The sequence below is a fragment of the Rhamphochromis sp. 'chilingali' genome (assembly GCF_963969265.1).
Source record: "Rhamphochromis sp. 'chilingali' genome assembly, chromosome: 19".
NCBI classification, from domain to species: domain Eukaryota; kingdom Metazoa; phylum Chordata; class Actinopteri; order Cichliformes; family Cichlidae; genus Rhamphochromis; species Rhamphochromis sp. 'chilingali'.
The window spans coordinates 14,282,647-14,298,110 of NC_137946.1; the positions used below are offsets into that span (position 1 = coordinate 14,282,647).

General features: G+C 37.9%; 2 protein-coding genes across 2 annotated transcripts; one reads left to right on the forward strand and one right to left on the reverse strand.

Moving 5' to 3' along the window:
• Window positions 1-283: 283 nt before the first annotated feature.
• On the reverse strand, window positions 284-6,488 carry LOC308387061 (cationic amino acid transporter 2). The gene is made up of 12 exons (XM_080866939.1): window positions 6,355-6,488; window positions 5,341-5,710; window positions 5,067-5,222; window positions 4,698-4,854; window positions 4,475-4,608; window positions 3,982-4,204; window positions 3,664-3,800; window positions 3,424-3,526; window positions 2,125-2,258; window positions 1,873-2,039; window positions 1,575-1,683; window positions 284-1,465 (listed from the first exon to the last, which is right to left on the reverse strand). The coding sequence occupies exons 1-12, from the start codon at window positions 6,424-6,426 to the stop codon at window positions 1,323-1,325; spliced, it is 1,905 nt and encodes a 634-aa protein (XP_080723065.1). The 5' UTR covers window positions 6,427-6,488; the 3' UTR covers window positions 284-1,322.
• Window positions 6,489-7,616: 1,128 nt separating this feature from the next.
• On the forward strand, window positions 7,617-14,493 carry casr (calcium-sensing receptor). Its single transcript, XM_080866938.1, has 7 exons — window positions 7,617-7,749; window positions 8,659-8,979; window positions 9,058-9,364; window positions 9,548-10,387; window positions 10,480-10,710; window positions 11,289-11,412; window positions 11,495-14,493. The coding sequence occupies exons 2-7, from the start codon at window positions 8,795-8,797 to the stop codon at window positions 12,628-12,630; spliced, it is 2,823 nt and encodes a 940-aa protein (XP_080723064.1). The 5' UTR covers window positions 7,617-7,749; window positions 8,659-8,794; the 3' UTR covers window positions 12,631-14,493.
• Window positions 14,494-15,464: the final 971 nt, after the last annotated feature.

The window sequence follows — 15,464 nt, forward strand, 5'->3', positions numbered from 1 at the left end:
CAGAGACTGGGGTAATGTAGGTGAATATACAGTGTATTTAGTGTGATATTTCTCAGTTCCTGACAAACCCACAGCTTTACTGTGTTCCAGCAGTGTATCCAATAGCAGTGACAACTCCTCCAGAGTAGCAGGTGGAATTTTTCTTTTTTGAGGACGGCTTCTTTTGCCTTTCACTACAGACGGCCTGTTTATGTTTTTATCGAGAGCATTTTTTAAAAACGGTGCCTGCTTAAACAAAGCACACATTTCATTGGTTCCTCTCATATCACGTGCTGTAAGTAAATGTGGCATTTGATCATAGCGTGGAGGCAGCATGGCTGTGTATGGGCATGTTTACAAAGGTTGTCATAGGGAAGGTATGTAAGAAAGAAAAAACTGAAAATAGGGAGACAGGAGTCAAAGTGCAGAGTATCTCATTCAAAACTTATAATGCCTTTTTAATTTCATGCATATCAAATGTTTACAGCAATAGAAAATTATTACTTTAAAGTCCATTTAATAACACAGTATTGGCTATATTGGCAGTTAAGTACAAGGCAAACAAACTAAACCCATGCCATTACAATGTATTCTGTACAGAAAAATAAAAGAGTTGAATTGCATTTAAACATGAAGGAATCGTGAGTAATATGACTCTGTCACATAAAAGAAATGGGCATCGTGAGTACAATTCCTTTTGAACAACTGTGACAGGATGATCACAAAATCCCCCTTCAGGGCTCAGCATAGGGGATCATCTGCCTCCATCTCACCCTGTCCCTAGCATACATTTCTGTCCTCCTATTTCACTACATGAACCTTCCATGAACCCTCTCTGTGGTCTTCCTTTTTTCCTCCTCCCTGGAAGTTCCATCTTCAACATCTTTTGTCCAGTGTATCCACCATCCCTCTTCTGCACATGTCCAGGCCATCTTGGCTCTCTGACTTTGTGTCCAAATGGCTCAACCTGAGCTGTCCTTCTGTCCATTCTGGTCGCTTCTACTAAAAACATTGTCATCTTAAACTCTGTTGTTCACAAAATCCAAATTTCTTTAGATTTTCTACCATTTAATATATAAGCTAAATGTTTTAGGGTTTTTTTTGTTATATAATACTAATAACTATGTGATTATACTTGAAATACTTGCTGAATCCTTCCTCATTCTTTCCTTTAATTAATACTTATAAGAAACAGTAATATAAAAGCAGAGTATTGCATAAAGCCTTGCATTGCTGGATGCTGCCAAATAAAAGTTTGTGAATTCCTGAGACAATCACCATTGTGAGATTTATGCAAATCAGGTATTCTTTTTAAAATTTATGTCATTAAATACACTATGTATTTATCCAGTTACGTCTTGTCCGGGTTTCGTGCTTTGCTCCATAGCAGCAGCGATGCTGTGAATACTGACTCGATCGTGTGAATTTTCAAGCCTTTGTTTCTGCACACTGTGGCGAACACCATAACAAAAGTAGATGATCAAACCTGTTCCAAATTTTAAAAGAAACGTAGCGGTCACACATATAAAAAGAGATATTTTTGCACATGTATAATCTTTTTTATGTATTCTGTAGCAGAAATGTGCTGCACATACCTACTCCCATCCACACTGTATAGCGGATCCAAGTGTCTGATCCAAGCTGAGCCATTAGATGGACATTGACAAAGGTACTAAAAATAGGAAGTAATGGGACAAAAGGAACCTGGGGATATAAAAGAGGAGAAGCATTGTTAAAAGATATTAAAGAAAAAAAAAAAACCCAAACCCCCCAAAATTCAGAACTTTGGAGCTTAAAAAATAAATAAACATGTAATGATAATACAGGTTGGCTAAATTTCTGTTTCTATTTCTATGCTTTCATTAATCAGTCTTCACTGTCTTTCTTTCATACCATGAAAGCAGCTTCTGCTGTATTCTGCGGTTGCCTCCAGACGATGAGGATGATTAAAAAAATCATTGCTACTATCACAGAAAGACAAAGTATGCTCCACCACTCCAGGGCTTGCAGGTAATCTACAGCCTCAGATACGAAGACGCTGAGAACAACTGCTAAAAAGACTGAGGAGAATCAATACGTTTGAGTTCTATTAATCAAAAATTAAATCAATAAAAAGTACAGTACAACAGAAAGATGATGACTCACTAATAACAAAAGTTAAAAGGGACACATTTTTTGATGTCCTTGTAGTGGCTTGGTATGGAGGACATAATATCCCTCCAATGGTAAAAGGTTCTGCTTTGCTTAGACTAGAATCATCACTGAGGTCAGTTTGATACCTGTAAAATTAAGGAAATATAATTTTAAAAAAGTGAAAACATTTAAGGTTTTTAGTTATTTCTACTTATAATATTCTCGTAAAGCACCAAATTATTATATTCCTGTTTTTTTTTTCTTGTTCACATCCTGGAGTCTATTTTTAATGTCTGAACAACACACATCAAGTCAACAGCACTTCATTACATGATCTTTTGTAATTATAAGCGACTGATTAAAGTAAAGAAAACCTGATGTCTTCATAAACTCTTCAAACAAGCAAACCCTGAGTCATTCATCTGTTTAAATATACACTTGAGGCAAACAGGGAGATGAAACACGTAAGTGAACACAGCTGAACTAAATCAGGGAAACAAGACAGAGCAAAACTGACACAGGAGGTGAGACTATCAAAATAAGAGAGGAAGCATAAACACAGGGACGGAAACACAGACTCAAGACATACAACCCAAGGCAAGGAAAGGGTAAACAAACACAGAGGCATGACTGAGACAAGGGAGAGAGAGCAAGCACGGGACAGAAAGAGAGAGAGAGAGAGAGAGAGGACACGAGGGGTGACTAACATAACGAGAAATCAAGAACTATAACCAAACTCAGAAGCACAAGAGAACAATACACTCATTAGCCATATATACATAAATCATCTTATACTTCTCCAAAGAAATAACTAACAAGTCCAAGCAAACTGTAATACTGGGTTAAAGACAAAGATGTGCCAATTTCTGGCTAATAGCTCTTTGTGTTATCTTTGGCATTAACTGGAAAAAAATAGCAACCAATGATGTTTGGGGGGGGGGGGTCTGACAGGCTGCTAGGAACAAAGTGCGTCAAGATACAGTTTTAAACTGATGCTTTGTCTGTTAGACATATTACCATTTCATCCTTTCAGTTAGAAACCCTTTTATATTTGAAGGATTCATAGGTTAGTGATTGAACAAACAAAAAACATTCCTCTGAAAATGGTCAGGTACAAGGACTGAACTAAAACTGAGTGAAAACAGCCAGTGTGCAAAGAAAAACTTTGAAAGACCTTCAGAAAGCTGGACAACTAATGGTGAAGAACACTTTTAAAAAACGCAAGAAAGTCTTGTTTGTTAGGTGCAAAATATACCAATAATAAGCAGTAATAAGTGCAGTGCCAACATGCATACTTGTGATCATCTGTACCTTAATATGAGAATGCAAATGGCAACAAGTGTGTAGGCAAACAGGGTTCCAATCGACATCATGTCAACCAACGACTTCAGGTCAAACAATAAAGCCATGATAGCTGCAAAGAAGTAGGAGAAATTAAATATGTTTATAAATTCTGCAACCATTTTATCAGCGTAGTAGCTGATGGCCTTAACAAAATCAAATAATTAATAATAATAATTATATTATAATCTCTTCTAAAGTTAGTTATACCTGCTACGACCCCTGAAGCCAGTGTAGCAATGACAGGACTTTGTCTGTCACTCATGTTACTGAGAGGTCTGAAGAGCAGTCCATCCCGGGCCATGGCAAAGAGAACACGAGGCATCGGGAACATTGATCCTAGAAGGCTTCGGAAAAAAGCTCATAGCTCATTAACAGCAATTCAGTTATTCTCGTGTCCCTGTTTTAATTCCTAGTAATGATCCCAGTGATTTTATTTGGTGTATGTGCTATAAATGTCACCAAAGGGGTATTGTAATGTATAAAGAATTGTAGGTTTGTTTATACGTGATACTTCATGCATTATACCTTGTTGAGAGCGCACAGAGTGATCCCACAGCAACTGCATACTTTGCAGGGCCCCAACCGATGTATGTAAAGGCTACAGGCAGTGGGCTGTGAACGCTGAGCAAATAGTATGGCATCAAAAGAGTCAGGGTGGCAGACACACCAAAATAAGCCAAGAAGCAGATAAGGAGAGACGCCACAATCCCGAGTGGGATTGACTTCTGAGGGTTCTGAACCTCCTCTCCTAAAGAAAAACACAAAATTATCCCAGTGTGGTTTATGCCATCATTTAATCTTTAGATGCGTTTTTATGACATAGCACCATGTCTATAAAATAAACTATTTTACAAAATGTATATGCTGTAGAGAATATTCTAGTGTCCAAAGATCTCTGTGTTTTTCTGGACAATTGAAATTGCCACAAACATCTTCTGATGTCATTGTGATCAAATTTTCACTTTCCTTATGCAGTGCATTATAATTACTGGCTTTGCACTTAAATTCTAAAAGTTACCTGTTGTTGCAATGCAGTCAAATCCAACAAATGCATAAAAGCAAGTGGCTGCTCCTGCTAATGTCCCCTCAAAACCAAAAGGGAAAAATCCTCCGCTGCCATATGTGGTGGTTTTATTCAGGGTCGTATAGTTCCTGTAAACAGTGATCAACAGTCAAGCAGCTAAAAAAAAGAAAGAAAAATACAGCAGAAGCCAAAATAACGGGGCAGGGGGAGGCCATACTCGGATTGGTTTGGAAGGGTGTCTTCATATCTGTACCAGTTGTTGATGTCCCCCTTTATGAACCCAGAGAGGATAACAAAGAGCAACACCAAGATGTTAACTGCTGTAAAAACTTTATTTACAGTGGCCGATTCTTTAACACCAAATGCAAGAATCCCTAGAAAGAAAAATATATAAGAATTAATTTCACCATGTCAATGAACCTAGTGGAAACTCATTTGTCAAATATTTACTTTAGTCAAAAATATGTAGGACACTTTAACCTCTTGTGTTTGTTTGGTTTTTTTAATCATTTTTTAAACTTACAATAAACTAAGAGTACCTGTATTATGTTAATAAATAATTAGGTTTTTAGTATATGAAACTTACCTGCCAAGAGCATAATGATACCTGCTGCAAAGAAGTCTGGATAGGGAGCCAATCCAGGTAAATCCATTGCAACCTGTTTGCCTAAAGAGTTGGCAATGACATTTCCAATGAGATCATCAAAGGTCCCACTCCATGCTCTGGCTACACTTGATGTCCCTTAACAACAGAAGCCATTAGCAAACAATACCCAGTGTTACTTAAAATCACTTGACAAATATTATTTTAATCTATGATTTTTCCAGGATTAATATTCATTCAATGGCCTTATTGTTACCTATGACATAAGACAGCAGGAGGTTCCAGCCTGTGACAAAAGCCCATATCTCACCCACAGTCACGTAGCTATAGAGATAAGCAGAGCCAGTTTTGGGAACACGAGCTCCAAATTCAGCATAACACAGTCCTGCAAAGATGGAGGCCACTGCTGCTATCAGGAAGGAGATTATGATACTAGGCCCGGCCACAGCTCTGGCCACTTCTCCTGAAAGCACATACACACCGGCCCCCAGTGTGCTGCCGACCCCAAGAGCCACCAAATCAAGGGTAGTCAGACACCGGCGAAAGTTGGACACTTCACCCTCAGGCTCCAGAGGTTTTCTACGTGAAATATTCTGCAGAAACTGCAGCACCTTTGCACCGGACATCTGTGATAATTAGGAATTATTCAGTTAATTGTGTGGGTACTAGAAGAAAATCAAAACTTGAGAACTGGCAGTGAGAAAATTGTGAATACAACCAGGACTAGATTTTAATTATTTTTATGCTGTTATCTGATCAAACAAAGTAAATTTGTTTTGTTTTACAGTTCATTTAATCCGAGTTGGTAAATGATAAATGGACTAGTTCTTACGTAGCACTGTTCTGCTCTACTTGAGCACTCAAAGCCTTTATGCATTTAATAATAATTATTATTAGTGTATAAATCACCATATGACTTCACAAATGAACAAGCTCACGTTTCATACCATCAACAGTAAGCTACAACTACACATACAGAGACTTTACTGAACAGTAGAGACTATAAGCACTAATTTTTACTTTGTTATTCATGCAAGAATTTGACAAGTATATTTCATGGTCTATTTGCTGAGTAAATGAGGGCAGATAGTGCTTTATCATTATAAATTTATGATTTTACAGTGTTTATATAATGTACCGATGATTCACCGTGACTCAGATAAGATGTCATTACAAAATAAGCCATGCACACTAATTACACAAACTAACAAACTGAGATTACAGCTGATATATTAAAGTCACATCAATAAAAAAAGAGAGGCATTCCTACCTTTCTAGCTAAACTCTGTGTGAGTCTGTTTTGATCTGTCCCACTCCACACTGTGTATGAGAATAAATTCATTCACCGTGAACTCTTCACAGCCCAACATTTTTTTACACATTATGTTACATTTCAGACTTATGTGCCATTTCTGAAAAAGAGGGGATCAGAATGATTTGTGTGAGCACTCACATATCAAGACTTTATAAAGGTGGGAGCAAGCGGGAAAAAACTTATTTTAGCTGTTTTTTGTGCGTAGATGACACTTATACTAAACATGTTTTTACATTTGAATTAAACTGAATGCTATAAAAAAAAAGCTATTGAAACCTTAATGATGAATTGCTCTTACTGATTCATACATTCGGTCATAAAGACGTGCTGGTGAATTTATTAATTCACTTTATAATTTATTTTTACTTCAAATCTAGAAACACATTTACTCATTTATTGTCATTTCTTTCAATAATATGTGAACAAATTAAGCATGCACTAATTTGCTGTAAGATTATTGGCCTCATTTAACAAATGCTACTGTTAATGGTTCTCACAGTACTTTATACGCCTGCTGATTAGCATACCAAGGTCTGCATGTAGTATGACGACCTTCCTCTAGCTATAAAGAAGTTGACTGAAACTTAGAACAGACTTATTAGACTTATTGTAACCTCTGGAGAGCTTCTGTGTGCCTGATGTCTCGTGAACACACAGTCGCCTTGGGACCCTGGTAAGTCAACACGTTGTAAAGTGAAATGGTTTTCACTGGAGACATCTCCTCAGCAACAAATTGACTTGTTCATCAGAGCGGGAATCAACTAATTGTTTGGAGAACAATTAGTTGAACATAAGGGTACAATCCATTGCTTCCAGGAGTTCATGGAATCACAATGCAGATGAAATACAATAAAAATGTAAACGTGAAAAAGGCACTTAGTTATTACATAATAAAAATAGTAATACTACTACTATTAATAATATTACACAGAACCCTGTTCCAAATCCAGTTTAAAATACCATTTTTATCAAAGCCCATACAGAAAGGCAATCTCCACAACTCGTCTTTTTTAATCCAACAATGAGGCTGTGTACTAGGAAATACATTAATTTTCATTTGTAATAGCGTAGACAAAAGAATAGATTTTAAGCCCCAACCTATCCTCTGCCACTTTAGATGTGATTTCTTTCAGGAGGAGTGAACTGTGAGCTGACTTCATTAGCTGAAGGAAATGGCCTATCCTTCTCTTTGTTAATGATTCATCTGCAGAAAGAGGTTCAGAAGCCAGCAGCATTGTCTAGCGAAATCATTCAGCAGTCAGGATATTTTGGAAAAAGTCCTTAAAATCGACGAATAGCTGCAAATTGACTGTTTCACATGTCTTTAAGTAATACTCGGGAATTTGGGAGGTAAGTTTTATTTGAGTTTATATGCCATATTTTTGTTGTTTTAAATGGATGTTTAAAAAGCAGGACATTATTTTAACCAATAGACCCATAACTACTTTCTAATTTAGGTTTTTAATCATTTGAAACCAGTAATAAAACCATGGTTACTGGCTTTATTGATTTTAAAACACTTTTGAATCGATTTTTAATCACAGTTTAGTTAAAACTGTTCTTTGAATTAACTGAGTTACTTTCTGTTTTTTTAACATTTACCTGCAAGATGTAATAAATCCTAATTGTAGAAAATTGATGTGTTTTTTTTTGTTTCTCCTTAGTGCAATAAAAATTCTTCTTCTCCGTAATGTGGCAAACAATGGCTCCTAGGGGTTGTAGTTGCTTCATTATCACGGCTCTGCCCCAGCATTTTTCCAGCAGTATTAACCAGCTGCAGCAGGGCCGCTATGGCTTTTCTCCATGGTGACTGGGTTCACTGGCCATAGCATTTGCAGGAAGGTCATTAGAGTGTGACTTCTCTCTTGGCTCATGTATATCCTGTGCTTGTTTCAGTTCATCTAGGATATTTCAAGAACACTATGACACTGTTAGTGAGGTGTGAAATGTTTAAATTTATCTCTTCTTAGAATTACAACTAAAGAAGTCAGCTCATTAAGAAAAATCCTAACTCTTAGAAAACTTCTGTATCTGAGTGGTCTGGCTCAAGCAAGAAATATAGCCTTAGGCCATGATGGCTCATTACAATATTTTGTCCCTGCTTAAGCTGGAAAATGAACTCAATAATTGGAGTTAAGTCAGTATTACACACTCGGCATATTCCTGTGTTTTTCTGAATTAAAAACAGAAAACTCTAACGATTTCACCAGTGGTACTTATTTCTAACCAATGAGTTGTTCATCTCTGTGTTTCAAACAGGTAGACCTTCATCAGCATAAACATGAATAACACAAAACAACCCAGCAGGCAGATTGATGGGAGAAGTTAATATTGAAATTTTCTTCACCCTAGGAAGTCACAGAAAACAATCGTATCCAATCAAAGACAAAAAAAGATGAGACTGCTTCTGTATTATTTGACACTGCTGGGGTCCAGTTATGTGATTTCAACGTACGGACCCCACCAGAGAGCACAGATGACTGGTGATATTTTACTTGGAGGTCTTTTCCCCTTACACTTTGGCATTGCATCCAAAGATCAAGACCTTGCAGCCCGGCCAGAATCCACTCAGTGTGTCAGGTAATTTATGCTCTGAGGTAACAAAAAACCCTTTTGCAAACCAAGTGTGTCATACTCATGCCTTTTTTCTTTGCACAGGTTCAATTTCCGTGGTTTTCGTTGGCTCCAGGCCATGATTTTCGCGATTGAAGAGATTAACAACAGCAGTACGCTCCTTCCCAACATCACGCTGGGCTACAGGATTTTTGACACTTGCAACACTGTGTCAAAAGCCTTGGAAGCCACCCTAAGTTTTGTGGCCCAAAATAAGATCGACTCTTTAAATTTAGATGAGTTTTGCAACTGTACTGATCACATACCATCAACCATTGCAGTAGTAGGAGCTGCTGGATCTGCTGTCTCCACAGCAGTTGCAAACTTGCTGGGTCTATTTTATATCCCTCAGGTGAGTTGCTGGGTAATAGCTATGTCAACAACACATCATTACTTCATTATCTACATCCATAAAAATTAAGTCTACATATAATGATTTTCGTGTTTGTTCAATAAATGATTTGAAAGTGGTTAAAGATAATTAAGAAGATGCAATGAAAACCTGATAGATTAACTGAGCAATTTCCTGTTTCAGATCAGTTATGCCTCGTCTAGCCGCCTACTGAGCAACAAGAATCAGTACAAGTCCTTCATGAGAACCATTCCTACAGATGAGTACCAGGCCACAGCCATGGCAGACATTATTGAGTACTTTCAGTGGAACTGGGTCATTGCTGTGGCCTCCGATGATGAGTATGGGCGTCCAGGGATTGAAAAGTTTGAGAAGGAGATGGAAGAGCGAGACATCTGCATTCATCTAAATGAACTTATTTCTCAGTATTTTGAGGATCACGAAATCAAAGCACTGGCTGACAGGATTGAAAATTCCACAGCTAAAGTAATCGTTGTGTTCGCCAGTGGCCCAGATGTCGAACCTCTAATCAAAGAGATGGTTAGGAGAAACATCACAGATCGGATCTGGTTAGCCAGTGAAGCTTGGGCAATCTCCTCCCTTGTTGCTAAACCAGAATATCTTGATGTTATGGCAGGGACTATTGGTTTTGCTCTAAAGGCAGGTCGTATACCTGGCTTTAGAGAGTTCTTACGGCACGTCCAACCAAAGAAAGACAGTCATAATGAATTTGTCAGAGAGTTTTGGGAAGAAACTTTCAACTGCTATCTAGAAGATAGCCCGAGATTCCAAGAAAGTGAGAATGGCAGCACTAGTTTCAGGCCTTTGTGTAGTGGTGAGGAGGACATCGCAAGTGTTGAAACACCATACCTGGACTACAAACACCTTCGTATCTCCTATAACGTTTATGTTGCAGTTTATTCCATAGCACAGGCGCTACAGGACATACTCACATGCACACCTGGACGTGGACTTTTTGCAAACAATTCCTGCGCAGATATAAAAAAAATGGAAGCATGGCAGGTACAATGTATTTAATTTATGTTTAATAAAAGGAGTTAAATATTAGATATGCCAATGTGTGAATGATGAAAGCATGTTCTTCTATTTCTCAGGTCCTTAAGCAGCTTAGGCATTTGAACTACACCAACAGCATGGGAGAAAAGATGCGCTTTGACGAGAACTCAGATATGGAAGCAAATTACACCATTATAAACTGGCACAGGTCTACTGAAGATGGCTCTGTGGTTTTTGAGGAGGTTGGATATTACAACATGCATGCCAAGAGAGGAGCCAAGCTGTTCATTGACAGGACAAAGATTCTTTGGAATGGCTATAGCACAGAGGTCAGTGAAACTCTTTTGTATATCCATTAAAACACTGTTATTTCTTGTCATTGAGGAAAAACAAGGGAACGCGGCTCTGACTTATCAGTGTCTCAGCTGATAAATGGTACTTTTTAAGGTAAAACAGCTGCCTGCATAAGTACTATCGGAGCAATAAGAGTGAACCAAAACTAAAGTTGTGATTTTATGTGAAGCTAAATACAGATGTCACCTTTGTGGTTGTGGATTACCATTTTTCAGCTCCGAGTTTTGCATTTTAGCCCTTGCCATCTGGGAAGTAGTCCCCCTGTTGGCCTCCTTTCTCTCCACCACTGGAAATGCAGTGTATGGCCCACCTTACAGGGCCAGTATTTGAGACTCACATGTATGGTATAGTTTCCACATCCATAAGTCAGGTGGTGTCTGCTTCAGTCTCTGTTATGTAAGATGGTGTGTGTGAAGTCCCATGCCTTCCGCTTCTGTAACGTAGACTTCTTTTTAAATTAGTACTGGGGGATTTCTTTATTTCTATTTTACATTTGAATGCCCATCTAAATCAACCCCTCTCATTAACCTTCCTGTTATTTTATCTTCTAAAGGTGCCATTCTCTAACTGCAGCGAGGACTGTGAACCTGGCACAAGAAAGGGGATCATAGACAGCATGCCTACTTGCTGCTTTGAATGCACAGAGTGTTCTGATGGTGAATACAGTAATCATAAAGGTATGTAGGTAGATGCAAAACACTCTCTGTTAATGTTAGACTTGATGAATGATAGAGTTTTAACACAGTTTCTCTTATACAGATGCCAGTGTTTGTGCCAAGTGTCCAAATAACTCCTGGTCAAACGGGAACCACACATTCTGTTTCCTCAAGGAAGTCGAGTTTCTCTCCTGGACAGAACCATTTGGGATAGCTCTGGCTATATGTGCAGTACTGGGTGTTGTCTTGACAGCCTTTGTGATTGGAGTCTTTGTCAGATTTCGCAACACCCCAATTGTGAAGGCCACAAACCGAGAACTATCATATGTGCTCCTTTTCTCACTTATCTGTTGCTTCTCCAGCTCTCTCATCTTTATTGGAGAGCCACAAGACTGGACATGCCGTTTACGCCAACCCGCCTTTGGGGTCAGTTTTGTTCTCTGCATCTCCTGCATCCTTGTCAAAACTAACAGAGTCCTTTTGGTATTTGAGGCCAAGATTCCTACGAGTCTCCATCGTAAATGGTGGGGATTGAATCTGCAGTTTCTCCTGGTGTTTCTGTGCACATTTGTCCAAGTCATGATATGTGTGGTCTGGCTTTACAACGCCCCTCCTTCTAGTTACCAAAATCATGACATCGATGAGATCATTTTTATCACATGCAATGAGGGCTCTGTGATGGCTCTTGGGTTTTTAATTGGCTACACGTGCATATTGGCAGCCATATGTTTCTTCTTTGCATTTAAGTCACGGAAACTTCCAGAAAACTTTACAGAGGCCAAGTTCATTACTTTTAGCATGCTCATATTCTTTATTGTTTGGATCTCTTTTATTCCTGCATACTACAGTACTTACGGCAAGTTTGTTTCAGCTGTGGAGGTCATTGCTATCCTGGCATCTAGCTTTGGGATGCTAGCCTGTATCTTCTTCAACAAGGTCTACATCATCCTCTTCAAACCCTCCAGGAACACGATTGAGGAAGTCAGATGCAGCACTGCAGCCCATGCTTTCAAAGTGGCTGCCAAAGCTACATTAAAACACAGCACAACTTCAAGAAAAAAGTCCGGCAGCCTCGGTGGGTCTTCTGCCTCAACTCCTTCCTCATCCATCAGCGTCAAGACCAATGGCAATGACTACGACACTGCCTCAGGAAAGCACAGGCCAAGGGTGAGCTTTGGGAGTGGAACAGTTACTTTGTCCTTGAGTTTCGAGGAGTCCAGGAGGAGTTCTCTGATGTGATTGCTAGGTGTTGATGTGTCACCTTCACTGATCCAAATTAAGTAGGAGTGTATTTTTTTAGACTTTGTTTTGGAATTTATTTTAATGTAGATTTTTTTCTTTAAATTTTTTCCCTCTCCATATTTTATCAGAATGATCAGTCAAAACAATATACTGTCTATGAATTCTGTTACTTTTAGTATTTCTGATTAATGTTAACTCTGCTAATATGGTAAAACACAGCAATACAAGCAAAATTTCCAATTGTTGCCTGTTCTTTAAAGGATTATCCACTTTCTAAAAGGCGTTCGCACTGTTTTGTGGCACAATGTTCCCTCCTCTGATAAATATCCTCCTATATTCCCTCTATTGTATTTTGTTATGACACTATGAGCTTGTAAAATACAAACTAACTACCTATAATGTTATGTATATAATAAAAATGAACCAAGATGCAAGTAAAAATTACCTAAATTCTCTTGGAAATAGATCTTATTACTAGAAAATCTGGTGAACACACTGACTAAAGGGGATTCTGGTCTTTCTAAGAACTTGCTCTGCTTGTGGTTTGCTTATCACAAGTATCTGACAACTGCAAACAGTGCAGGCCTGTCTCGCATGTTAATGTCATTCGTGCAGTAATCCTGCCCTGCAGTCATTTCTTTACAATGGTGGTGTGAGGAGTAGCCATCTGCTTGCCAACTGTAAAATCTGTAACTTTTCTAAACTCTATGGTACGTGTTTATTTCAGGGCTGCAGAGATACTTTTACATATAAAGCTGTTTAACAAATCACTGAACGTTTATTGAACAGACGATACAGTACACCCATAAATGTACATGTTCGTGGGTGTACTGAGCACAAATAATAGTATAATAGTGGCTATGTGGAGTCTGCTCTCAAAAACATCCCATCATTTGTTACCAGAATATTGTGAAAGAGCACCTTGTACCTTTACAAAGCTAATGATATTTTTTGTGAACTTTCTACTTTAAATTAAGGTTTAACTCCTTAAGAATGATAAAGGATAGAGAACTGAGTATTAACATGTATATGAAATTATCAACACAAAAGTGAAATACAATAGAGAAGGTATCATAATGTAAGACTTCTTTGATGGTGCAGAATCTCCTGAAACTCAATACAACAAATTACATTTACAACCCTTAAAAGAAATGAATACAGGGAGACATTAAAAAAGGACAAATCCAGTTTTTTAGAGTACCCCACATTTAATCAAAATTATTACTTTGGAATGACCTCAACTGGTCAGTAAATGACAAACCACAATATAGTTGAGTTTCAGCAGTTCAATCTGAATATATAGTCAAAAATGTCTCTTGTCAGTTCATCAAGTCTGAGCTACACCAGAAGGAAGTGCATGTTTCAAATGAATACTGTTAATGGATGTTTGGCCAGTTATGAAATGAAATTGTTTCTTTAATTCTCCTGTTGTGAATGTTTAATGTGTGTATTTAATAAAGGCGGAGATAGCCACGATGGTTTACATATTATTAGTGTCAGTACACTGACGTTGTCTATTTTTCTGACTTAGATGAAAGTCCAGTCATATTTTATGACTAATTAAAACAGAAATTATATAGCCCACACTGTGTGAACATGAAAGCCAAGACTTGGAAAATTTATAGCTCAACACCACCATCTAGGAACACAGCCAAGGAAATATTCCTCTGAAAAGTAGTGACATCTATTGTTTCAGTGCCCTCTACAACTGAAGTCAAAACCACAACCCCACATCCAAGTCTCAAAATATAATAAAATCCCACGAGCTATGTAATAGCATATTAATATAATATAATACATGTACACTATGTTACAAAAATAAGGTAAAAGGGCATCTCACAAGCACCAGACCTCCCACATGTCTGAATAAGAGGTCAGTGTGCTCAGTTATTCAGGACCACACTCGACCTGAAACTGACTGAGGTGCAGCTGGACAACCAACTCCTCTGTTGACAGGAAGAAACGAGCTTTATCTGTAGAGGCTCAAATATAGCTCTGCAGCACGACCAGCATGTTGCTGACATCTGAACTCTAGGGTGGGATGAACCATAGACTGAGCAAAATAACCAGGAAGCATTGCATGCTGTGCACATCTGTCAAAGCTTGCCCTAGCTGAAAAAGGAGAGGGTTTTGTCAAAGTACTGTAATTATTCAAATGGAAAACACTGGCACACCTGCAAGTGGAAATAGGAAATTTGATTGAATTTTAACTACAGTGGAGTAGAAATTTACCCTTTCACAAAGTTTATTTAAGCTAAATCTTTCATATTTTATTCACATAAAAATCTCACAAAATTAAACGTGGAAAGAGAAAAGACTGGAAAGCAAACTTTCAAAGGCTGTAGTGCTGTTGCATTTAGCTTTTCTACAAGCTGTTTACTTATGACTCTCCATCAATGCTCAGAATTAGCAAAAACAACAACAACAACAACAACAAATAGAAACAAATTAAAAACCCCGAGTACAAAATCCAAATTCAAATAAATAAACAAGTCCATATTATAGTCAATTTATACCAATTTGCATAGGTAGAATAGACACAAATTAAGCTAAAGTCATTTATAAGACATCTTAAGTGGGAATAAAGATAAGATAAAACCTTTTAATCTTGTTAGAGATTCTTCTGCTTTTTTTTTTTTTAGAAATATGAGCAGAATCAGAAGCACTGTGTGTAGAGCAATGACTGCATAGTAGTGAAAATTTATAAACTAACGTAACAACAGTTAAAAATGTATCCGTGAGTTTTGTCCTCCAGTAGTTTTTGGTGTCATCAACAGATCGCAAACTTCAATTTTGAAATTTTCACAACGGAAGTATTTATGTGACGCACA